The sequence below is a fragment of the Ambystoma mexicanum genome, chromosome 11 (genome assembly GCF_040938575.1).
Source record: "Ambystoma mexicanum isolate Mex_15411 chromosome 11, UKY_AmexF1_1, whole genome shotgun sequence".
In the NCBI taxonomy this organism is placed as follows: Eukaryota; Metazoa; Chordata; class Amphibia; order Caudata; family Ambystomatidae; genus Ambystoma; species Ambystoma mexicanum.
The window spans coordinates 1,314,683,605-1,314,710,684 of NC_090934.1; the positions used below are offsets into that span (position 1 = coordinate 1,314,683,605).

A 27,080-nucleotide genomic window follows, 5' to 3' on the forward strand; every position below is an offset into this window, starting at 1 on the left:
GCTGCTGCCAAAACAATAGACAGGGCCAGTTGTCTCTCTTTGATCCTTTGTGAGGTTGGATAATATCTGACTCCTACTCAAGAAGCTCCCAGCAGTGGAAACTTGTGAGCCAGGCTTCACAGAGGGACATCCTAAACAAAAAGGGTTTGCCTCACAACATGGTGTTAAATACCAAAGGACCTTTGAATTTGCAGGCTTGGGAAAGGGACAGGATTAAACAGAGCAGAATGGAATTGAAGAAGGGCTCATGCATCTTGGATTTCTATGGGCTCCTCTTTGGTTATGATGGAAGAAGGCAGACGTTTCTTGCTACCTTGACAGGAATTGAACCCCTTAAAGCAGGCTTGCTTTTAACAAACCCCTGTGTCTTTTCAAGAAGAACAGAAGAATTTGTGTGCACCCCATTGGGAGTATAGTCCTTTCCAAAAGTCTACAGTTGTGAGGTGAATGCAGGTGTTCCAATGCAGGGGCAAGATCTACTTCCTACCCATCTCCGGGCCACATTAGGGGTGAACTGCTTTTGGGCCAAGACCTGCACTCTCTGCCAGCTGCACTGGTACCCGAGCACATCACTGGTTGTGAAAGACTCCTGCAGGTGCTAGCGAAGAGGCTGGATTCATGCACTTTACAGATTCGAACCATCATTGAAACAGAGTCCACCACGTTCAAACACCTTTGAACAACCGGGACCCACAGTCCTGCTTTTAGCACTCATTCAAACTTCTTGGAACTGCTGTTGCTGAATTCATAAAACCAGCTCAATTCAGCATCATACCTGTCTGGCTCGAGCCACCAGCTTGCGGTTGAAGATGACTTTGAACTGCCACTACTTAAGCAAAGCATTGAACCACCAACATCTTCACATCGAACCATGCTCGACTGTCAAACTGACTGTGGTGAGCTCGCTGAATTGCATCCCATTTACACCACCTTCGAACTGCATGGTGCTGCTGCTTCGAACCAACTTGACGCCAGCTCACCACCTGGACTAGCACAACTTGCTGCACCTGAACCGGGTTCGACCCGCAAAGACAGCATTCCAAATCCTTGTTTCGATGCCAGCAAACTGCCAAGAACTGTGAAAGGTACTGTTGAAAGGCCCCAGCCTCTCTATCAACTTTTAGGACCCTAGTGACTACTAAGCCGACCATTTGTACCTTTCTTAAACATGACATATCCTTGGGACATTTTTTGTGATATATCGCCTTTCACACCTGCTATATTACCCAGAGAGCTTGCCTCATCTACATACTGCATATTCTGTTTTTCTTCTACCAGGTGGGTATTAGTTAACCTTTCATAGACAGTTATATTGAATAATAGTGTGTTTAAATAAAGCATGTATATTTATCTAGTATACCTGGGTTGCTACCATTATCCCATTCACCACCCTCTTAAGAGTATAGCCTGCCCTCTGCCCTGTAGGGTATTTTGTGGAGATTTGGGGCCTGATGGTATTTTCTTACCGCCGAAAAATAACTTAGCAACAATCACTCCTTCTATTCAGATTGGGCCATGTACAACAATAATACAGTGGACATGCATTATTTCAGCACACAGACATGCGTATTTGGTATGCGTGGTTGGTATGCGTGGTTGGTGGTATTTTGGTGAGCATAATTCCCTTGTTTTATTTGTGGCCCCAATATCCAGAACCCCTTATTTTTGTTTAGATTTATCGTGTAATCACTAGAGAGACCTCAGGCTTGCATTTCAGGAACACCACATTTTCATTTTTAGTGTGCCACCATGGGCAATTTCTCTCTGTCTTATCTACGGCAGCGAGCTATCATGTGGTATTTTCACTATCTTATATACGGTAGTGAACTATGCCCCGGGCCTCCCTTTTTGCCGACTCATAGACCTCCGACAAACTACAACACACACAGTTAGTTATAATTGCTCATACTGAATTACATTGTACACACGGCTGCAGCCAAATTTGATGTTTAGCTACCTTGAAAATGACAATTGCACTGTCTAAACATCTCCCCACATCATCAGCACTGTATTGGTAAATATAAAACACACCACCCGTCTGCTTTCAAATATTTTTGTGTATTATAAAAGTTGCATTTAAACACGATCTCACTCTTTACAGAAATAAATAAAATAGCACAGTAACTGCATTGTCTGTGATACACTGAAAAGAGAGTGGCGGAGACAAGAACTCAATTTGCAACATTAAACATGTGAGTAAAGCACAGGAATCTCCTTTCCTACACTGACTGAATATTCTCGTACACACTCAGCCCCCACACTTCTGTAATTACCTTATCTGTTCAGCATGAGTTTTCTTCAGCTGTTCTCTTTCTGAATTTGGCTCCCTTGAAGATTAACCCCAGTGAAAACAAGCGTCGTTCGTTCTCAAACCGGGGTTATTGCCTGGAATTCTCAGCTTTTGAAGCAGGAATGCTTCAGCCAGGAAACAGGTCCTTCTCCCAGCTCTGCCAAATCTCGATTGTCCTCCCCCTCTCCTCAAGCTCCCCCAGCAAAACTCTAATCACTGCCTCTAGCATGATACTTGCTATGACGCTGCTCCAATCAGAATCAATCATGCCATCTCCTCCCTCACTACACAATGGCTCATTTCTACAGTAACCATTTGTAACCAACTGATTTCCTGTTCCTTCGAGCCCTTTGCTTCCTGTAGTTATGTGGACAGAGCAGCAGAGAAAAAGAAAAAAAATGAATGTGCGTTTAAAAGTTCACTTTCAGAGTAGGCCTAATTCTGCAGTGGAGACACATTTTTATTAGTGGGTTATGTTAAATGCAGTTTTATTAGTCAGGTTAGTTATTAATAAGGTTAGTTATTAATTTTCAAATGTGTCTCTTGCACCATAGGCATTTCAGGTGAAAAATAGTGTGCATTTTTGAATGTGCACGTGTGCTTTTAACTGTAAAGATAGATTTGCATCTTATATGTTAAAATCGTTTTTGACTGAATAGCCTGTCTTTACTTATATGTCCATGTTAATCTGGCAACACATATAGCAATGCACCACACCCATGTGGTGGTGCTGCATCAAAAAAAAAATTGCTACCTGTGCAGTAGTGCTGTACTCTGTGCTGTAACACGCCAAATATCCTTACATATACCCTCCTTTTGTTTTTAGAACTTGGCTACGATCCAAGCCAATTCCTAAAAACAACTTGTTCTTTTTTTTCTTTTAAAATGCATGTGTATTGGGATATCTTTCTCTTCCTGACGTAGTCAGTAAAATCAGTAACATTTTCATTTTTACTGATAGCACAATCAACCATCCACCCATGATTAACACCAGGACAGCCAAACCCACTATTGAGCGTTCCCCCCAGGTTCCCCAATTAAATCTTTCCACTTCTATTATCCCCAGATTACTAATTGTAATATTGTTTTTTCTCAAATTCATTTTTATAACATGTCTTTCTTTGTGATTCAATAAATATTCCACATCCGGATCTATTGGAAAAGTATCCCTTTGAAAAAAATCGATATTTTCCACTTGGCTTTCCCAAACATCATTTGTTACATGAAACAATGTTAACCCCCCAATTGACACAATTGTATCCTTTGGAACCTGTAAATAAAAAACATTATATTTCACCTGTTTAACCACGTATGTTCCATGGTTTAAATGTACTACCGTCATGTTCTTTAAACAGGTGCTGACCAACCATTTACCTCTGACCATCTTAGCCTGTGCCATTTCTTCACTCCCCATATTGCTAATAATCACTTCACATCCCTCTGATATACTTGGGTCAGATTTCAAACCACAAATAGCATCTGTGGCATCAGGAACAAACGGTTTACCTGGACACATATAATTTTGTTCTTTAAATTTTACACATGTTTCCAGGTTTGGTATTAAATAAACTTCAGGTTCCCATGACTGAAATGCCACCACTTCTGGAGTCTTAATCTTAATAAATTTGTCCTCTTGCCAAAATCCCACGTTGTGTACCCACTTCGTTTGGTAAATAAGTTCAGGGGCTACATATGGGATGCATAGCAAAAATCTGATCTCTAGTCTTTCCAAGTCCACATATAACGGCATTGCATTACCCATTTTGAATGCAATTTTTACCTGCATTATATCAATTTCCCTCCTGGTCAATCTTTCTATCATTTGACGAATAATATCCTGCGAAACAAAATACAAGGGGATATGTCCTTGAATCAATTGTGAAACTGCCATTTGAACTTCTCTCATATAATTCGTTAATAGTCTATCAACAGGACTCATTATGTTCAATATTTCATTTAAAGTTCTGTCATGCTTAAGTATTATTTTAGTCGCCCGTTGCATTACATCCGCTTGTTCATTTAGAATGATTGCAGTTTCATTTATGAATCTTACTTGTTCATCCAGTCCCCCTCTAATTCCATCTAATGTTTTTTGTATTATTTCTAGGTCAATACTCAGTTGTTGCGCTTTAGTACTCAGTGTTCCTACCGAAATAGAATTGGCTGTTGATATTGTGGTACCTATTATGGCTCCAACTATAGACATTACCAATGATATCGCGAGCATCACCGCACCTCTCTTTCCTCTCTTCTTCTTATTGTCTGCTGAATTCACGAATGTTTTTTCCAATTGCAATAATATATCTCTTATTGACTGCTTAGTGTCCTCTTTTCTTATTTCCAGCCACTCTTTAGTCTGTTCAATCTTAATTCCGGTATTGTTCAAGTGTTTTTCAATCAAAATCTCAGGATTCAATGGTATGTATATATTTTGGAAAATCATCCTTCTATCACTCATGATGAATCCAGGTGCCTCTTCCACCGCGATACCAGATGCTGGTCCAGGTTCAATGACAACCTGTGCTTCTGAATTCTTGAAGATCCCTCCAAATATCATCATCATTAACCATATCATCGGTATCATCTTCAATGCTGATCGCTTTGCAGCCTTGGTCTTCACCCCTCTTTGGGGCTTTCCCGGAATCCGTCCACGTGGGCTCCAGGACTCCATCGTCTCCCGTGGGCTCTGATCCCGGAACCTCCGACCAAATAATGTTAATTTTCTAAACCAAATAGAAAATAAACAAATTAAGTACATAGCACAATACTAACTTCACCCTTTTGCCAAAAATAAAACATGCTTGGTAAAAATATTTCGTTTTTTTTTTTCTGAAATTAAACACAAGTTAAAAAGAAAACAAGCACATATAAAACAGCATTCAATATTTAATACATTTTCTCTCTGCACACCAACCATGAGCTTCCATTATATATATATTTATTTATTTATTTATTTATTTATTTATTTATTTATTTATTTATTATATATTTTTACATATATTACAGTGTTTATGTGCCATTATAACAATCAACTTTTTAACTTCTTTGTCACTGCCTCCTGATTGTACCCATTTATTTTCTCCTTTTGTGTTCAAGGGACTTTATCTGTTTCTACATGCTCAAGCTGCCTGATCTCATGTCTGGGATGGCATGGTTTGATTTGATTTACATGGACAAACTGCTCTATTGCCGTTTCACCTTCATTTTTCAAAATTTTATAAACTACAGGAGAGACCTTATCTATAATTCGAAATGGCCCCTGCCAGGCTGCTAGAAATTTAGAATTTTTCTGTTTACTTTTTCCAAAATGAAACTTGTACACCTGATCCCCTACACTGTATTCCTTTACTGATGTCTTTTTGTCATAATAAGACTTTGCACTGTCAGCAGCTCTTTCCAGATTTCTCTGCACAAAAGAAAATGCATGTTGCAAATGCCTCCTCAGTTCATCAATATATTCATGAACTGTGGATGCACTCACAAGTGTCTGCTCATGTGTTCTGTATAGTAGGTGTTGTGGTAACACCATTTTCCTACCTGTCAAGACCTCATGGGGGCTAACACCTGTTGCTTTGGCAGGAGTTGATCTGATTGCCATCAAAACCAACGGTAAACGTAAATCCCAGCTGGAACCTGCTTCTGCCACAAATTTCTTTAAAATATCCACAACAGACCTATTGCTTCTTTCAACTGTACCTGAAGACGCTGCCCGATATGCGATATGTAGTTTCCTTTTCACACCTAGTATTTGCCATACCTTACTCATTAGAGTACTTGTGAAATGACTTCCTCTGTCTGACTCAATTCTTTGTGGCAACCCAAACCTTGAGAACACATGGTTCACCAGCAATGTGGCTGTTGTTTGCGCACTACAATCTGGTGCAGGAATGCATTCAATCCACTTCGACATCAAACATACCACACTCAAAATATAACGGTTTCCCCTGCTCGACCTTTTTAAAGGACCTACATAGTCTATTTGCAAATCTGACCATGGGAGAGTTAGGCCTCTTTGGCATTGGTGAAGCAGGTTTAAATTGGGCGCATACTAGACATCCTCTAGTATATAATTCCACATCTTGGGACATATGTGGCCAGTAAGCATAATCTTTTAGTATTTCTAATGTTTTTTGTGAACCTCTATGGCCTGCAGTTATGGCATCATGTGCATGGTGTAGCATTAGCCCTCTGAATGAAAGGGGTACTACCCACTGTATTTGTCCTGTTATGGACTCTCTAATCATGAGTCCATCCTGTAATCTAATTTGTGTTTTGTTCTTTAATAGCACCCTCAACTCTTCTTTTCCCATACAATCATTTTCTGTTAAAGAATTTTGTTCGGGATCTATCAAATGATTATAATAGATTCCCAAAATTCGATCATTCTTTTGTGCCTCAATCAAATCTTGGTCTGGCGTGTCATGACTCCACTGCACCACCGGTTGATCTACCTCCTTTGGTGCTTTAGAACGTGTGACTGCATCAATTTGTATTTCACCCATTAAATAATCAATAGGTAGCAATTCTCCCATCACAGCCCCAATCTTAGCCAGGTGGTCTGCCTTATCATTTCCCTCCTTATCCTCTCCTGGTGTTTTTAAATGCCCACAAATTTTTCTCCAGTATATTGTTAAATTATTCTCTGACACCAATTTGTCTATGGCTTGTATCATTTTTCCATGTTTAAGTGGCTTTTTGTTGCATGTAACCATGCCTCTTGCTTTCCAACCAGGCAAATACTCCACAAAGCTATTCCGTGCATAGTCATAATCAGTCACCAGGACAATTTCACTGAACTTTTTATCAACTGCAGTAGCAATTGCTTTATAAATGGCTGCCAATTCCGCCACCTGACTGCTCCTATCTCCAATCCTCATCCCTATACTGGGGACGCCTTCACATTTCAACCAGACATTTCCTATTCCTGCCACTAATTGTTTATTACTGTCATTTTCAATGTGAAAAGCACAACCATCCACATATACAGTTGGCAAATCCTTGCATGTTTTTTCATCAAAAGCTTTGTGTGGTGATTGTTCAAATTCCTGCAAACTAGTTTCCACTTCCATTTCATTTGGTATTTGTTCAGCTGCACAGTCATGTAAGTCAGCTAACCCTTGAGCAATTGGGTTCTTTTTATTTTGTCCATATCTCACTTCTATGGGAAAACCTTGTAATGCCAGCGTCCATGAAGTGATTCTGGATTGCGCTAGATTACCTGATCTAATTCTTTTACTCTCTAAAAATTGCAAAGGTTGATGATTTGTTTCAATAATCACCTTTTCTCCCTGAACAATGGGGCGGAAATGTTGTAGCGCCCACACAGTGGTTAATAGGGCCTTTTCACATTCATTAAATTTCATTTCAACTTGGGAAAATGCCTTACTTGCATATGCAATGGTTTTGTGATTCAAATTGTGTTTTTGTGATAACACTGCTGACATAAAATGTTCAGAAAAACCTATTTCTATAAAGAAATCCCTGTCCTTTATGGGGTATGCTAAACATGGTGCCTTTACAAGACATTCCTTTAATTTAGCCACTCCATCAGACTGCTCTTTTTCCCATTTCCAGGGAGTATTCAGTTAAAGCAGTTTATTCAATGGTTGAGTGAATTCTGCATAATTTTCAATGAACTTTCTGTTATAGCCTGTCATCCCTAATAAACTTTTTACTCCTTTCACATTTTTAGGATGTTTTAATCGTTGTATGGCCTCTATTTTCTTCTTTTGTGGATTTAGCCCATGTTCTAGTCACTTCATGCCCTAGAAAGTTCACTTTTGTCTTGCACCATTGTGCTTTTTGCAAAGATACTTTGGCGCCTGCTTTCTGCAATTGGCCAAGTACATGTCTTATTTCATCAAAATGGCTTTTCAGGCTTTCATTTTTTATCAGGACATCGTCCACATAAACTATTGTTCCTCTTTCCGCTGCATCCGGCATGGCCTTTCTCAAAAATATGCCAAATTCACTCCCACTATTGATGTACCCGAACGGAGCTCTAAGCCAGGCATATTGAGTCCTGTCAAATGTAAAGGAAAATAAATGTTGTATCTCCTCTGCCAATGGCACGCACCAATATCCAAAGGTGAGATCTAATGTGGTAAATACATTTGAACCATGTACCTGAGCTAGGCCCTGATCAATGAATGGCAGTGGCCATCTAGATACTGGTACTCTTTTATTTAACTCTCTCAAGTCTGCACACAGCCGCCATTGACCATTTGGCTTTAACACACCTAAAATAGGTGTATTGGATGTGCTATGAATGGGCCTGATGATTCCCAGCGATTCCAAATTTTTAATAATCTCTGCCAATGATTCTAAACATGCCAGCGGTAGTCTATACTGGCGTGCAAACACTGGATTTCTGCTACACCCTTCTGGTAGTGTGGCCACATGTAAATCAGTTAAACCACAATCATAAGCATCTTTTGCAAATACATCCTTAAACTCCATAAATATCTCCCTCAGATTGTCCCTATCCTCATTGCTTTCACACGCATCTGCTAAGGAGATCTGCTCTTCTACCATTTTGGAAAATTCTGGAAAATCTTCTGGTAAGGGAATCTCGGCGCTTTCCTCTAACTGTGTGGCTGTGTCTTTTTGTAAAGCTGCCACTTTGAAATATTTTGGCATATCAGCTTCCACTTCAATGGGCTGATTTTCTGTTTCATTTTCATTTAAATTAAATATTATGCAATCCTCTTGATGGCAGCACACTGTCTCATTTGAATCATAAGGATACACAGAATTAATTTTAAATATTCCTTTGGGCTGAGAGTCCAGGTGTTCTGGCAACTCACCCTTGGCATCTACATACTTTTCAGGAATATTTCCAATCACCATGTTATTTAAATCTGCCGTATAATGTGATTTTTGTATGGCCATTCCTAATGGGGAATTTTCCTCTAAATGAATATCCTGACAACCTTTATTGTTTACCATAATTTTTACAGATCCTTCACCAATGTCTACCAATGGAATGTATTCATAATACAGGCCTTGCTGTTTTATAGATTCATTCAGGCATACAAATGCATCAGAGCCTTTCATATGCTGTCCATGTTTACATTTCAGTGTTATTGCAAACTGTTTTGTAAATGCAGGACTAATAGTATCTTTCCTCATTTGCAATTCGATTGCATAAGGAACCAGTTGTGCACAATGATAAGCCCTTCTTTTGTCTTCAAATTCAGGTGCCGGACCACCTAGGCGTGACCATATTTTTTGATTAAGGAAATCTAACACCATGCACATTCTGTGCATGATGTCATTGCCCATGTAAACTTCATTTTGTGCTCCACTCACTATCCATACATTATGGTAAATTGTTTTCTGCCCAATGCTAATTTTAAGCATGCATCTGCCTGCAATTCGGTTTTCAAAGCCTGGACTGTCCAACCCAGAAACATATTGGTTTTTAATCCTAAATCTCGGGATTTCTTCCCTCTCCATTATTTTTTGCAACAATTTCTCATTAATGAAACTCCTTTCATGTCCAAGCGATAAAATGGCTTTTATTGTTTTAAAATAGTCATTTATACCAACATGAACCCATGGTTGCTCATCTTCCATGTGTATTTCTGCCAGAGTGGTAATGTGTTTTTCTGAATCTGTTTTAGGAGCAATATTCTGTTTGCATGTTTTCTCTTTTAAATAAAAACGTAATGTGTGCTCATCTATGGCAGTCTGCCAATTTTTCCTTGGGTCCAAGTATATTTGTACAGGTAGTTTTTCATTGTCGCTCTGCATTTTGTCTTGACACATTAATATAACAGTGACACTAGGTATGCAGCTATTCTGGAGATATACCTCCACAGCATCATTTGTTTTGGCAACGGTGTGACATTCATTTATATTGCTGTTTTGTGATTTTAGTTTCTTAGGCCTCAAACCTTTTTGGTTAAGGACCACAGCACTCCATTCACCCCATCTAATAGAGGAGACAATCTTTTCAGGCGATCTGTCCCCATCAGAAATGGAATTTCACAAATAGATGTGATCAATACCTCTTGTTTCATTCTGTGCTTTCCTATTTTTATGTCAACCTCAGTTACACCTATGATGGGCACCTCCTCCCCATTAAAGTCATGCACTGGGCCTTGATTTTCCTTCACTGTGATCTGACTCTGTGAGGGTCTCCCTTCATTGATACTCTTTACCAGCGCCTTGGACATAATTGTGGCCTGTGCGCCAGTGTCAATCATAGAAAAGGTGTGGCATTTTTCTTCTACAGTGATGGGTGCATAATATCTGTCCTCAACTTCCTCTAATACACAGAAGAAATGTGAATTCTTACTGATTTCAGGGCTCACCTTTCTCAGGTCTTTTTCACTTTTGGCTAAACACATTGGTAAATGGAAAGACATTTTTCCCTCCTTTTTACCCATTTCCGCGCGAGAGACTTTATTCATTTCTCCATGATCAGAGGTTTTTTGGAGTGTGGCCACTGTTCGCCCATCCATCTGGGTAACATCAGAGACCACATTACAACCTTTCAACTGAACATGTGTAACAACATCATTCAGCAATTTGTCATTTTTTAATTCTGTGCATTTGTGATCATTTAGTGTGATACCAGCCCTTTCGGCCTCTTCAAAAATATGTGGGTCAAAGAATTCTTCAGGTGATTGACTTGTACCCTCCTTGTGAGTATTTCCTTTTTCTGTCTGTGTTTGGTCATTGTTTTGCTTGCCCAGGGAAGGAGCTATAGCATCCCCACTTACTCCCTGTCCACTGGTATTCCCCATGCATGAGTCATTTTTCTTAAATCTGTCCCTTTGTTCTTTTGGAATTCCTAATGTTTCTTTTTCATTTGTACAAATCTTTACTGTTTTATTTAGCTCTAGGTTAAACCGTACCTCTTTTTTAGAAGTATTTGCACTTTCTGTCACAAGTTCATTTACTGGCACTTTCACATTTAATCCATTAGGCATCTCAGAGTCGTTATGCAAAATTATATCAGAGCAATCTGTCATTTTGGCACTGAAGTTATCATAAGTACTTAATCACTTTTCGGAAGCCCCCTGGTCATTGCTATGGCCATCAGCCCCCTCTTTGGAAGGTTGTTTTTGCGCTGTACAGAGCTTTCCTATTTGCTCAGCTAACATTTTCACTTGGGCCTCAAGGCACTGGAACCTTTCCATCTCTCTAGGATCCTCTTTCTGTGGCCTAGGTCGATATTGGTTGTTTTCCCCCTGATTGGATCTATTCTGATACCTCTCAGGTGATTGATGTCGGTTGGGATGGTTTCTGAACTCTTGATTCATTTGTGGAGGGGAACGGGTTGCACCCATCCTTTGATTATAGTCCCCTGGTGGGGAATCATTGTACTGACGTGGATTGTAGTTCACGTTTTGCCTCATGTCCTGTCTCTCAGATTGTGGGTACTGGCCCCTAGGTTGATTTCCATTATCAGTAAATCGATCCACATATCGGGGCCTATCCTGATTACCATATATCATGGTGTTGGGATCAAATCTGCTCTGTGTCCCCAATGACTGGTAGGGACCATCATTTCTTTGATCTTGATTTTGTCTCTAGTTATTGTTCATACCTGCCATATCAGGCCGATATCCTACCCGGGGTCTGTCCCCTAAATACCTAGGGCTGATGCAGCTCTCTCTATTACTAGGATCATGTGATTGGAACAGTGGTACAGGAAATGGCGATCTTTGTTGATTACCCCTTTGTTCAGGTGTCACATTATTTTTACCTTGGCTTTGAGCAGACTCAAGGGACATTTTGGCTGACCTGATTTCCATTACTGTGGCTGAGGGTTCTTTAGATTTAGGTCTAGTATCTTTCATTTTATCACTTTCTCTTCTACCCTGACAATAGAGTACCTCATATAGTTTTGTGCTTTGATGTACAATCCATTCAAGGGACTTGTCACGGTCAAATTCACGGACCAATTGGGATATGATGTCTTTCTGTAGCCCATAGAAGTATGCAGTTTTAAACTCATTGGAATTTGAGTCAAAAGATACATCAAAGCGAGAAAATGCTCTTTTTAAGTCTTGTAAAAATTGGCGAGGGGATGTATTAGGCCCAGCAGTAATTGTGTAAGCGACTTTCTTTGCCTCCTGCAATGACTGAAAAGGAGAAAAATGACGCCTAATTTCTTTTTCAAACTCCAACCAGGTCATATTCTGCTGTTCATTTAATCCCCTTATGATGCTGGCCATCGGGGCATCTAAAGTTAAATGAAAATATTGTCTGTTCTGTTCCTTAGGTATCTGGAGTGCTTTAAAAATGTCATGCACCGCTTCTAAGTGATCCTCAATGCAGCATTCACCTCCCTTTTTAAATGGTTTGATCAGGGCTTTAATGGATTTCATTATTTTTATGGGGCTACCTGTTCCATTGCATGGAATTGCACTATTTTGTGATTCAATCCTGTTTTCAGGTGTATGAGATTGGTGGCTGCCCCCAATGGGAGTATCAAATCCCCCAAGGGCGCTGCAACCAAGTTCAGTCACCGGCCCAGTCACTGGAGCACTAGCTCTTTGGGCAGAGCTAGAATTCACCTCCACTCCATTGAATGTGGTACCCTGCCGCCTCTCCTGGGACCTGGGAATGCACATTTGCTGTTCTAAGTCCTTACACTTTTTAAGGAGTCTGTTTGCTTCATTTTGCAAATAGTTGTTTTCATCACTCATCTTATTAATCACCTCCTGCATGTCGCACATTTGCATTTGGCATTCATTGAACTCTTTATTTCTCTTGTATCTTTCTTGAATCATTTTAATCATTTCTTGTTCTGCACTCTGGAGATCACATTCTTTTTCACAATGTTCTTTTTGTAAAATCTGCATTTCTGAAACAACCTCATCTTTATCCTGTCTAATGTGGTCCACTAAGGCTTTTAAGTGTACCAATTCTTGCTCACTATCCTCAAATTGTTTCTTGCTTTTGGATAACTGAGCATCAAAGTCTCTGCATTTTAATTGCATGTATTTTTGGCATACATCCAATTCTGCTCTCAACATTTCCTGATTTTTACTTGCCCCATCTAATTCAGTCTTTAACCTGTTAATTAGCTGAGTATCATTCTCCTGCATTCGCAGGGACTTATTCAAAATAAACCATATTTTGCCGCATAGCCGTATTAAACAGTCTTTCTCTGCACTTTTATCGGCTGCATTCAATAATCTTGTAAGGCAGACCTGAATTATGCTGCCTTCTGCAAAAATATTGTCTAGTTTTTCTTTCTGCACCTCACCCTGAATGCGTTCACGCCATTCTAACGTGCTATTCGACGACCAAGTCCCATGTGCAAACAACTTTGCATCTAAATATTGCACTAGGTCTGAGAATGTGGCTTCCCTTTGTGACATTCTGAAATTCGTTTTTAGTGGCACACTGCTATTATAAAATGGGTTCCCTTTAATGTGCAAATGGCAGTGTGAGACACGCTTGCCACACCCAGTAGGTACTCTATGATCACTTTCCCGGCCTGCAACGCACCATAAATATGTAGGGTATTTTGTGGAGATTTGGGGCCTGACGGTATTTTCTTACCGCCGAAAAATAACTTAGCAACAATCACTCCTTGTATTCAGATTGGGCCATGTACAACAATAATGCAGTGGACATGCATTATTTCAGCACACAGACATGCGTATTTGGTATGCGTGGTTGGTATGCGTGGTTGGTGGTATTTTGGTGAGCATAATTCCCTTGTTTTATTTGTGGCCCCAATATCCAGAACCCCTTATTTGTGTTTAGATTTTTCGTGTAATCACTAGAGAGACCTCAGGCTTGCATTTCAGGAACACCACATTTTCATTTTTAGTGTGCCACCATGGGCAATTTCTCTCTGTCTTATCTACGGCAGCGAGCTATCATGTGGTATTTTCACTATCTTATATACGGTAGTGAACTATGTCCCAGGCCTCCCTTTTTGCCGACTCATAGACCTCCGACAAACTACAACACACACAGTTATTTATAATTGCTCATACTGAATTACATTGTAAACACGGCTGCAGCCAAATTTGATGTTTAGCTACCTTGAAAATGACAATTGCACTGTCTAAACATCTCCCCACATCATCAGCACTGTATTGGTAAATATAAAACACACCACCCGTCTGCTTTCAAATATTTTTGTGTATTATAAAAGTTGCATTTAAACACGATCTCACTCTTTACAGAAATAAATAAAATAGCACAGTAACAGCATTGTCTGTGATACACTGAAAAGAGAGTGGCGGAGACAAGAACTCAATTTGCAACATTAAACATGTGAGTAAAGCACAGGAATCTCCTTTCCTACACTGACTGAATATTCTCGTACACACTCAGCCCCCACACTTCTGTAATTACCTTATCTGTTCAGCATGAGTTTTCTTCAGCTGTTCTCTTTCTGAATTTGGCTCCCTTGAAGATTAACCCCAGTGAAAACAAGCGTCTTTCGTTCTCAAACTGGGGTTATTGCCTGGAATTCTCAGCTTTTGCAGCAGGAATGCTTCAGCCAGGAAACAGGTCCTTCTCCCAGCTCTGCCAAATCTCGATTGTCCTCCCCCTCTCCTCAAGCTCCCCCAGCAAAACTCTAATCACTGCCTCTAGCATGATACTTGCTATGACGCTGCTCCAATCAAAATCAATCATGCCATCTCCTCCCTCACGACACAATGGCTCATTTCTACAGTAACCATTTGTAACCAACTGATTTCCTGTTCCTTCGAGCCCTTTGCTTCCTGTAGTTATGTGGACAGAGCACCAGAGAAAAAGAAAAAAAATGAATGTGCGTTTAAAAGTTCACTTTCAGAGTAGGCCTAATTCTGCAGTGGAGACACATTTTTATTAGTGGGTTATGTTAAATGCAGTTTTATTAGTCAGGTTAGTTATTAATAAGGTTAGTTATTAATTTTCAAATGTGTCTCTTGCACCATAGGCATTTCAGGTGAAAAATAGTGTGCATTTTTGAATGTGCACGTGTGCTTTTAACTGTAAAAATAGATTTGCATCTTATATGTTAAAATCGTTTTTGACTGAATAGCCTGTCTTTATTTATATGTCCATGTTAATCTGGCAACACATATAGCAATGCACCACACCCATGTGGTGGTGCTGCATCAAAAAAAAAATTGCTACCTGTGCAGTAGTGCTGTACTCTGTGCTGTAACACGCCAAATATCCTTACACCACATCCCTGCAAAAGGCAAAGGAGTGATATCTCTTGACTGTGCCTCTTAAATCTTTTTGATTGGGATCACTGCTAGTTTGTAGTGGTGTGAGAGCTGAATGGTGAGTAAACGAGATAGAAAATCACACAGGTACTGAGGAGCAAGACCATTGATAGTGTGGGTAGCAATGTTGAGAACTTTGTCTAGAGGGAGGAAGGAGTAGAGATGAAGGCCAAGGAGTAGGCCACAGCAATAGACAATACTCAATAGCAATAGTCAAGTTTGCTGAGCGTGAGGGAGGAGATTAGAGTTTTCATAGAGTGGTTAGTAAGAAATGGGTGCATTTTCTGGATTTTAAGAAGGTTAATACAAGTTACAGAGGCAATGGGGAGTGGTAGTGATGAATTGTTACAGTCGGAGGTCACTATCAAACAAGACCCCATGTTTGTGACCCTTGCATGAGGGAGAAAGAAGATCTATCAGGAAGGAGATAGGAAAAGGGAGGGTAGAAATGGCATTGTAGGCAGGGAGAAAGATGACACCAATTTTTTAGGAGTTCTGCATGAGGCAGAGAAGAGCCTTTCAGTGATGAATTGCAGTGGAATAGTTATTAATCTGTTCCAAGGTGGCTGGGGTGAAGGAGAAAAAGGAGCAAAGAATTTAAGTGTCATCAGCAAAGAGGTCATAGTGAAAGCCAACAAATTGTGCAAGTTTTGGGAACGGCTGTTAATCTGTAGACTTTCAATCTGGTTAAGAAGAAGGTTGTGCCAATGGGCCAACCAGTCTATATGACATTCTTAGACTTTAAACTAGCCTTTAATAGTGTGGACTGAACAAGACAGTTTCAAAAATGTTACAACTGGGATTGGTCTGTACATTTTATGGCTATGATTCAAGAACTTTATTACCAGACCTCAATCCAAATAAGACATTTACTGGTAACTTGCCTGAAATTAGCAGATAAAAGTTGTTTTCATTCTGGTTAAGTATTTTGAAGATTACAGTTTAATTACGGAAGAGAAAATGTAGGCAATGGTTTTTAGTGGGCATCACATCTCCTTAATTTGAGCAACCATCAGATTTGTTTTAGTGATTAATATTTTAGAGAATGATGCATTGGGTTTTTAAATCTATTACAGGTTGACATGATTTTGAGTAATTAATTGAACATTTTATGATTAATTAATAGTAGTGATATTTAGTGGATGATTGGAATGGAAATTTAATTTTTGGTCTTATGAAATGTTACTGGTATTACGTATGAATATTATGTTTTAAGTATGAATTTTATGTATGAATTATGTATGAATTTACGTTTGTATTGAAAAGCTGAAATGTTTCAACCATAAAAATAAAACATTGTTTTAAAAAGCAAAACGATGGGATGAGTCTTCAGAGGCAGAGGTGTAGAGGTTGAATAGCAGAGGTCAAATGATTGATCTGACAGGGAAAGGGTTGGGTCAGAGGGTTGCAAGTTACAGGAGATTTTAAAGGAGCAACCTTCCAGGGAGGTGGTGATCCAGGCAAGAGCAGATTTGTGAGTCTTAAAGGTCCTGGCGAGTGAGAAGGAGAGAGGAGGAGTCAGCAGTGTCGGATTTGGCAGCGAGGTCCAAAAGGAAGAGTATAGAAGAGAAGTTGGAATGTTGAGCAGCAGAAAAAAGGTTGGAGACATGCATGAGTGCAGTCTCAGTGAAGTGTTTACTATAAAAGCCAGACTAAAGTGAATCTCCAAGGCTAATATTCTGAAGGTACTTATCAATCCGGCTGAAGACCACCCACTCCAAGACCTTTGAATAATGGTGTAAGAAGGAAGCTGGGGGATAGTTTGACGGAACGTTTGGGTCAGCAGAGGGTTTCTTCAATAGGGGTAGAACAAGTGCAGATTCGAATTTGGCAGGAAAGTGTTCAGCGGAGAGAGGGTTAAAAAGATCAGAGAGAAAAGGGCAGGTGATTGAGACTAAGTTGTTGATCATTTAGGGAGCAAACGGGTTGATAGCACTGCCCATAAAGGTAATTCTTTGTGAGTATGACATAGGCCAGTCCTCAGCATAATTACATTATCTGCATTGTCCTCAGGGCATACTCCAGGCATACTGACCCTACCCATGATATATGATTTAATATGATAAGTCATTTATAACGCATCTTACACAAGTGTTTCGTTGTCTCGGGAAGATAGCTCAGTGGCAACATGCTTTCCTTGGAAGCAACACGATGCGGAGCAATACAGGTTCAATCCCCGGTTCTGCACTTAGAAACCTCCGGGTATTAAGCGCGTTGTAAAGGAACAATAATAATCAGAATCACGACAAGACAAGAATGGGGGACAGAGGGAGGACAAAACAATGATCTTACTCGGCCTTGTGTCATTCAGATCACGCAAGTGCAGGGCGGAGGGAGGGGGTGAAGTGCCAGGGGGTGGGGGAAAGTGCAGGTAACTCAAAGGGTGCTGCCAGAGGGTGGCTCATAAGTGCAGAGAGACAAGGGAATGTAGGGTTGCAGATACAGACCCTTAAGTGCTGGGGGAGCCCGGAGGCAGGGCGAGGGAAACTGGACATGCAGGAACCTAGGCCCGAGTTCCAGTGTTAGGCCAGTTGACCAGGAAGAGAAAAAGCGTAAGCAAAAAAGAAGGCTTTGAATTTCTTCTGGAACCGGAGGTGGTTCTGTTCAAGTTAGAGAGAGGCAAGGAGGCTGTTCCAAAGGGAGGTCCCAGAAGAAGAAAGAGATCTAACCTCCCCCCCACTCTCTGCTTAGAGAAGCGCCTGACCCTGAGAGAGTTGGAGGTGGATGAGCGAAGGGCTCGAGTAGGAAGATATTTAGGAAGAGAAAGTTGGAGTTAGTGCTGTGTCAGGCCCCAGAAAGCCTTGTGGATGATGCAAAGGGTCTTGAACTTGGCCCTTGCAGCCACAGGGAGCCAGTCAAGAGATTTCAGAGCTGGAGAGATATGATCCCTGGGTTTGAGGACAAGGACAAGTCTCGCAGTCCTGTTCTGGATAAGTTGTAAAGGTCAAAGAGTAGAGATAGGCAGATTTAGAAAGAGGCTGTTGCAATAGTCCAACATAGGGAGGACCAGGACTCTGGAGCCCATGAGCTTCTGGGGAAAAGTGTGAAAAAGCAGAATACCTCTGAGCTGATAGTGTGACTTCTTAGAGACGTCGGAGATGTGAGGAGAGAAATAGAGGGTAGAGTCAAAGATGACACCTAGATTTTTAGCCTTACAGGAAGGAGCAGGAAGAGGGCCCAGGGGTACACAAAGGGCTTGCCCTACAGTGACCCTACACAAAGTACCCACAGTGCATGGCCTCAAGCAAGTCGCAGTTTCTCACTCATAGACAGAGTCTCTTAGACCTAGACAGTTTCTTAGTGGTAATCCTAGTATGCATTTCAGTCCTATTCCTAGGCATGGTCTTTAAGTGCTACTCTCCAAGTACTATTCCTAATCATTTTCCTCAGTGCTAATACAAATCACAGTCTTTCAATCATAGTCCTAGTTACAGCCTCCCACTCTTAGTTCTAGTCACATCTTCTCAGGCTTAATCCTAGCCTTTCAGTCTTAGTCCTAGTCTCTCAGTCCTAGTTCTAGTCAGTCCTTTAGTCCAAGTCCTAATCCTAGTCCAATTCTCTCAGTCCAGTCCTACTCCTGGTCACAGTCTCTCATTCCTATTCCTAGTCAAGGTTCCCCTAGTCCTGGATCTGGGCCCTAGTCATAGTTATTTGCTCAGTACTACTACAAGTCACATTGTCAATCCTCTTAGTCTTAACTTCTCAGTCCTAGTCCAAGCCTCAGTCCCCCATCCCAGTCCTGGTACTAGTCTCTGTCTCCCAGTTCTAGATACACAGTCTCTCAGACCTATTCCTAGTCACAGTCTCTCAGTCCTTGTCCCTGAGTACTAGTCCTAATCATAGTTTCTCAGTTAAAGTCCATGTTAAAGTATTAGTACTAGTTCTAGTTATAGTCTATCAGTGCGGTCAGTCTCTCGTTCCTAGTCCTAGTCATACTCATTTTCTCTTACTCCAAGATATCACTAGAGTCCCGCATTCCTAGTTACAGATTCTCAGTCCTAGTCCTAATCCTAGATCCAGTTATATAGTCCTGGTCTTAGTCACAGTCTCTCAGTCCAAATCCTAGTCAAAGTCAAAGTCACTTAGCTTTTGCATAGTCTTTAAATGCAATCCTAATCTATCTTTCCTAATCTTAATCACAGTCTCGAAGTCCTAGCCACAGTCTCTCAGTCCTGACTACTGAATCTCAGTCCTAGTCCTATTTGCAGTCAAAGTCTCTCAGTTCCACCAAACGTTTCTCAGCCCTAGTCCTCAGAATTCACTCAGCCCTATTCCAAATCCTGTTATCTCAGTCCTAGTGCTAGTATTTTAGTCATGGTTATAGAGTCTCAGTTCTAGTCCTAATCTTAGTCACAGGCTCTCAGTCCTGGTCTTAGTTGTCCTCTCAGTCCTCGTTCTACTCACAGTCTCTCAGTCCAAGTCCTTCAATCACATTGCTAGTCCTTATTTTTCAGTCCTAGTACTAATCATAGCCTCTCAGTACTAGCTGTAGTACTGATCACAGTTTTGCAGTCCCAGTCTCCCATTCCTGATCACATGCTTTCAGTCCTAGTCTCTAAATCTGAGTCATAGTTTCTCATTCCTGGTCCTAGTCATTCTCTTTGTCCTAGTTCAAATCACTGTCTCTGAGTCTAACTCTATGTTCTATCCACAGTCTCTCAGTCCTGATACTAGTCTGACTCTTAGCCCTATTCCTAGTAACAATATCTCACTCCTAACCTCACTGCCCCTGTCATAGTCCTTGTCCCTCAGTTATTGTCCTTGTAACAGTCCCTCAGTAAAAGTCAGTCTCTCAATCCTTGTTCTAGTCAGCCTCTTACTCCTGGCACTCCCTGTCCAACACACACTCTCTCAGCCCTAGTCACAGAACTAGTGACAGCCTATCAATGTCAGTCCAAGTCTCAGAGCCCCCATGATAGTCCTAGCCACAGTCTCTATTTAAGTCAAAGCCTCTGAATCATAGCGTCTGGCCCTCGATCCAGGCCTAGTCACAGTCTTTCAGCCCCAGTCACAGCCTGTTAGTCCTGGACACAAACTCACAGCCCAATTCCTACTCGCATTAACAGTGGCTCAGTCCTAGCCCTTGTCTTTCAGCCCTTGTCCAAGTCACAGGGCCTCATTACGACCCTGGTGCTAATGGGTTAACGGTGCCGTAAAAGGCTGCGGCGCTGTTAACCCATTAGCACCCATTAGCACCTGATTACGAGGTCCCTTTGCGGGACCCGACCTTAACGGCTGGTCTACACCAGCTGTTAAAGTAGGGACCCGCGAAGGGACCTTGGTGCTCAGTACGGTACCGCAATTTGCGGTACCGTACTTAGCGCCTTCCCCATTCCCATAGAGCCCTATGGGGCGAAAATGGGAATGGGGAAGGGCCATGGTTCAATGCGGAATTACCGCCCCGCCAACGTTGGAATGGGGTGGTAATTCCCCATTGAACCATGGCGGACCCGTTACAACACCGGCACCAACCATGGTGCTAATAGCGCCATGGTTTAGCGCTGGTGTTGTAATGAGGGCCACAGTCTCTTACTCCTATTCTAAGTCTTTAATTCATTGTACTAGTCTAACAGTAATGGCCTTGTCCTACTCAATGTCTCCCAGTACTGAACATACTGTTACAGTAGCGTAATTCTAGCCCTAGTTATAGTATCACATACCTAGTACCCCAGGTCAAATCCTAGTCCTTGCCTCGCAATCCTACTCCTAGTCACAGTCTCTCCCACCTAGTCAGTCTCTGAGTCCTAGTACAAGTCAGTCTCTCAGTCTATGTACTAGTCATAGTCACAGTCTCTCAATCCTAGACCTAGTCACAGTCTCTGAATCCTAGTCTCACTCTCGCAATCCTATTCCTAGTCCTTGCCTCTCCAACCCTGCTGTAATGTTGTCACCCCAGTACCTGTTTTTCAGTCCTAATCATAGTGATTCTCTCAGTCCAAGCTCTAGCTACAGTCCCTCAGTCATAGAAACAGCTTTGGTGACAGTTTCCTAGTCCTAGTCTTATTCTCTGAGACCCAGTTCTAGTCACAATGTCCTAGTCATGGACTTTCAGACAAACTCCTAGTCTCTCAGTTCTAGTTTAAGTGTCTCAGTCCTAGTTCTAGTCCTAATCATGATCCGGCAGTCCTTGTCCCAGTCACAGTCTCTCAGTCCAAAAAATAGTCATTCTTTCTGTTTCAGTCTAGGTGCTGTTCACAGTCTCTCTGTCATAACTATAGCCCAGACACAGGATCTAGATTCTAAACCTCCAAGTCCTAATTGCAGGCATAGTCATAGACCCTCAATGCTAGTCCTAGTCATTGACTCTCAATCATACTTTCATTTCTTGGTCATAGTTCAATCAATGGTCCTAATCAGTCACAGTCTCTCATTCTTAGACCTAACCCCAGCCAAATAGTCCTAGTCACAGACACAGACTTGCATTCATAGTCAGTCTCTCATCCTAGTCCTGAATTCTCACTCCTACTCCTAGATACAGTCCCTCAGCCATAATCCCAGTCCTAGTCACAGTCTTTCAGTCCCAGCCTTAGGCAGTCTCTCTCAGCCCTGGTCCTACTCCTAGTCTTAGTCAGTATCTCAGTCCTAGCGTAACTACAGGTTCTCCGTCAGCGTCCTATTCATAATCTCTCAGTCCTACTTGTCAGCCCAGTTTTTCTCTCAGCCCTAGTCCTAGTACTCGTAGTTACAGTCATATTTTTTCAGTCCTAATTCTAATCAAATTGTCTTAGTCCCAAATCCTAATCATAGTTTCTCAGTTCAAGTCATATTCCTAGTCAAATGCTTCTCAGGCTTAATAATAGTCAAAAGATTTTAGTCCAAGCCACAGGGACTCATCACGAGTTGGGTGGTAGCCCTTAAATGCTGTGGTAACGCTATTACCACTGCATTTAAGGGTTGGCCCAATCTCGAGTCTGGCAGCATTTACCCCCAGCTATAAGCTTGTGGTAAATGCACCAATGTAACTCCCATTTTGGGGCGCAATTAGCACAACGCTATTAGCGTGCACTAATTTCGCCCGAAAATGCCCCATAGGGTCCAACGGACCCAAAGGGTAATGGGGAATACCCATTACCGCCCAACCCTTGATCCGGCGCTAATATCGCCGGACCGGTTGGCAGTAACGCTATTAGCCTGGGTGGTATCCCGGCAGCAATACCGCCAGGATACCGCCCAACGCATGATGAGGCCCAAAGTCTCTCAGTACTAGGTATAGTCCTGCACAGTCTCACATTCCCAGTCAGTTACTCAGTTGTAGTCACATTCTTTAATTCCCAGAGACAATCTCTCAATCCCAGTCACAGTCTCTCATTTCAGGTCCTAATCTGAGTCAAAGTCTCTCAAACCTAGTCCCTATCACAGTCCCTTAATCCTAGCTCCAGTCTCTCAGTCCTAGTCCTAATCTCTCAGACATAATCACAGTCTCTCAGGTCTAGAGACAATCTCTACGTCCTTGTCTCAGTTTCTGATTCCCAGTGCTAATCCGAGTCACAGTCTCTCATCCTTAGTCCTAATCACAACATTGGTATTTGTCACAGTCTCTTGGTTCTAAACCTATTCCATCACGTGGTAGTCCAAGGCACTCAGGCTTAGTCCTATTTAGGGTCTCTCAGTCAAAATCCTCATCACAGTCTGCCGGTCCCAGTCCTAATAAATCTCTCTGTCTCAGTCTTTGTCCTAGTCACAGTCTCTCAGTTCTTCCCAGTCGTACTAACAGTCCCTCAGTTCTTGTGCTAGTTTCTTTGTCTTAGTCCTAGTCTCTCAGTCCTATTCATCGGACCTAGTCTCTCAATTCTAGTCACAGTCTCTCAGTCCTTCCCAGTCGTACTTACAATCCCTCAATACTTGTCCTAGTCTCTTTGTCTTAGTCCTAGTCTCTCAGTCCTATTCATCGGACCTAGTCTCTCAATTCTAGTCACAGTCTCTCAGTCCTTCCCAGTCGTACTTACAATCCCTCAATTCTTGTCCTAGTCTATTTGTCTTAGTCCTGGTCTCTCAGTCCTATTCATTGGACCTAGTCTCTCAATTCTAGTCACAGTCTCTCAGTCCTTCCCAGTCGTACGTACAATCCCTCAATTCTTGTCCTAGTCTCTTTGTGTTAGTCCTAGTCTCTCATTGCTATTCATCGGACCTAGTTTCTCAATTCTAGTCACAGTCTCTCAGTCCTTCCCAGTCGTCTATTTGTCTTAGTCCTAGTCTCTCAGTCCTATTCATCGGACCTAGTCTCTCAATTCTAGTCACAGTCTCTCAGTACTTCCCAGTCGTACTTACAATCCCTCAATTCTTGTCCTAGTCTCTTTGTGTTAGTCCTAGTCTCTCAGTCCTATTCATTGGACCTAGTTTCTCAATTCTAGTCACAGTCTCTTAGTCCTTCCCAGTCGTACTTACAATCCCTCAATACTTGTCCTAGTCTCTTTGTCTTAGTCCTAGTCTTTCAGTCCTATTCATGGGACCTAGTCTCTCAATTCTAGTCACAGTCTCTCAGTCATTCCCAGTCATACTTATTGTCTCTCAGTTCTTGTCCTAGTCTCTTAGTCTTAGTCCTAGTCTCTCAGTCCTATTCATCAGACCTAGTCTCTCAATTCTAGTCACAGTCTCTCAGTCCTTCCCAGTCATACTTACTGTCTCTCAGTTCTTGTCCTAGTCTCTTAGTCTTAGTCCTAGTCTCTCAGTCCTATTCATCCGACCTAGTCTCTCAATTCTAGTCACAATCTCTCAGTTCTTGTCCTAGTCCCCATCACTCTGTCCAAGACCTAGTTCCTCAGTTCTAGTCCTAGTCAAAGTCTCTTGGCCCTTTTTCTAGTCACATTCTCCATCCTTAACCTTGTCAGTCTTTTAGTCCTAGTCACAGTCTCTCAATCCTTCCCAGACGTACTAACAGTCTCTCAGTTCTTGTCCTAGTCACTTTGTCTTAGTCCTAGTCTCTCAGTCCTATTCATCGGACCTAGTCTCTCAATTCTAGTCACAGTCTCTCAGACCTTCCCAGTCGTACTTACAATCCCTCAATACCTGTCCTAGTCTCTTTGTCTTAGTCCTAGTCTCTCAGTCCTATTCATCGGACCTAGTCTCTCAATTCTAGTCACAGTCTCTCAGTCCTTCCCAGTCGTACTTACAATCCCTCAATTCTTGTCCTAGTTTATTTGTTTTAGTCCTAGTCTCTCAGTCCTATTCATGGGACCTAGTCTCTCAATTCTAGTCACAGTCTCTCAGTCCTTCCCAGTCATACTTACTGTCTCTCAGTTCTTGTCCTAGTCTCTTAGTCTTAGTCCTAGTCTCTCAGTCCTATTCATCAGACCTAGTCTCTCAATTCTAGTCACAGTCTCTCAGTCCTTCCCAGTCATACTTACTGTCTCTCAGTTCTTGTCCTAGTCTCTTAGTCTTAGTCCTAGTCTCTCAGTCCTATTCATCCGACCTAGTCTCTCAATTCTAGTCACAATCTCTCAGTTCTTGTCCTAGTCCCCATCACTCTGTCCAAGACCTAGTTCCTCAGTTCTAGTCCTAGTCAAAGTCTCTTGGCCCTTTTTCTAGTCACATTCCCCATCCTTCACCTTGTCAGTCTTTTAGTCCCAGTCACAGTCTCTCAGGCCTAGTCCAAGTCACAGTCTCACAGTTCTTGTCAGTCGCAGTATCAATTCTAGTCTTAGTCACTGTGCCTTAGTACCAGATTCTCAGCTTGAGCCACAGTCCTGCAGTGCTGCTCCTAGTCAGTCCTAATCGTACTCGCATTTTCTCGGTCCAAGCCCTAGTGACAGTTCTTTAGTGCTAGTTGTAGTCAGCCTCTCAGTTTGTTTTAGACCTAAGCACTATGACTAGGACTGCGGCTAGTCACTGTACCTGAATTGCAGCCATAATCAAAGGGTTTTAGCCCCAGCCACAGTGTACCAGTCCTAGTCACAGCAAAGGTCTTGCAGTCGTGGTCATGGGCTCTCAGTCATGAACACCCAATCGCAGTGTTAGTCCTTGTCACAGTCTCTTGGTCCTAGTCCTAGCCAATCTATCAGTCCTAGCAACAGTCACAGTAACAGTATTGATGGTACCTTTCTGATTGATACACAGATGAAAAGCATTTTATAGGCCACCGCAGGACTCTGTTTAAGATTCAGGCTTCATGCTTCCCTGCCCATCTAAAATGTTAGCAGTATTTAGGCAGTCATCCAAGGGTAACCACTCACATAATATTTGTCAGTCTATGGCCAGTCCTTAAACTTGAATGCCCTTTGAGTTGGGGTCATTGTTTATGGGGCTCTCACAAATGAATGTGTACACATGCTAGAAGTGTAAAAAAAACAAAATATTGTATTGGCTTTGCCAATGCTTGTTTCTCTTTCTCCGTGTTTTTATTATCTGCCCTCTTTCCGCTGCCACCCACACTACGGGTATCTCTTTCATCGACCAGTGTCTTCGAACCTTACGTTCTCTCCTTTCTCCCCCCACCCAACCCCACGTCACACACCAGACACGTTTCCCTGCGCCCTCCGCCACTTCTCTTCCAATGTGAAAAGGATATCTGTCGTAATGTAGATGCTGCTGCCCTTGCGCTTTGTAAATTGTGGCACAGAAGGGCCAGCTCTCTGACCAGCCACCAGAGTTCGGTGCCTCCTGGCGCGGAGGGGCTGAGGGCGCCCTCCTGGGGCTCGCCTCCCACCGCATTTAATTGAGCTGTAAATACCCAGGAGCGCACATGAAGCGCCTGGCAGGGGGAGTTCTTCCTCACTTTACCTGCATGCACACAGAGGCAGAGCCGGGATGGGAGAGGTGCCCCGCTCCACCACGCAGCACCCCACTCCCTGATCTATGAAGTGAGAGCGCGGAGGCAGCTTGGGATTCGGCCCCGGGGATCGCAGCAGGAGGCGCGCCCGGGCTCCGCGGCTCTTGCAGAGCAGTGACGGCTGTCAGCTCCGCCTGAGCTCGCGGCGGCGGCGGTGGCAGCGGCACCCCGGTCCAGCGGAGACGTGAGCCCCGAAGAGCAGCGCGCGCCCCGTGCCTGCCCGTTCCGGCGCCAGCAGCTAGCCATGGACTCGGACTCCGGAGACCTGAGCGAGGGGGAGCTGTCTCCAGGTAAGATGGGGGCGAGGAGGCAGGGCAAGGGTCAACACAGATCACATACAGCTGCGCTGCACGCACATCTGGAGCAGGCGTCCCGTTGCATAATTCCAACGCTGCTCCAGCGAAGTTTGGCAACAAACAAAACTGCGCGCCCAGTGCCAGTGCGAGCCTGCTGCACGCCTTCACGCCCGAACACAGAGGCTGCGTAAATAATACACATGCATGCAGAAAGACAGCATAAACGCCCCCGCAAAAGTAGGTGCCCCCCACAAAACGTGAAACGTAGTTTGTTGCGCCCAGAAATACAGAGCCAGTAACTCAGTAACGCACTTAGCCTTATCTGCCCTCGCCTTTGTGTCCTGGAAAAGAGAATCTCCATCGTATTCTAGAAAGTGCCACGGAAAAGCACAGCCGCAACTACAGTCAAATAGTGGGCCACTCGATATAGCGCCTCGCCGCGTTCCCAGGTATGCCACTGTAATATAGCGCTCTTAGTCCACCCAGGAATGCTCCTCAGAACCCCCCATTCACCAACACCCTTCTGCATG

The 27,080-nt window shown here is 42.6% G+C and overlaps 1 protein-coding gene across 3 annotated transcripts in view; it reads left to right on the forward strand.

Moving 5' to 3' along the window:
* The window catches only part of TNFAIP8L3 (TNF alpha induced protein 8 like 3), a 361,911-nt gene that overhangs the window by 19,473 nt on the left and 315,358 nt on the right, over window positions 1-27,080 (forward strand). For 2 of the 3 annotated variants that reach the window (XM_069624812.1, XM_069624810.1), the window contains exon 1: window positions 25,955-26,544. The exons of the other annotated variant lie outside the window; for it this stretch is intronic. Coding sequence is in view for 1 of the 2 variants with exons in the window: in XM_069624810.1 (XP_069480911.1) it covers window positions 26,499-26,544 (46 nt within the window). In the remaining variant the exon portion in view is untranslated. Of the gene's footprint in view, window positions 1-25,954; window positions 26,545-27,080 lie in introns of those variants that run through there. 3 annotated transcript variants of the gene reach the window in all.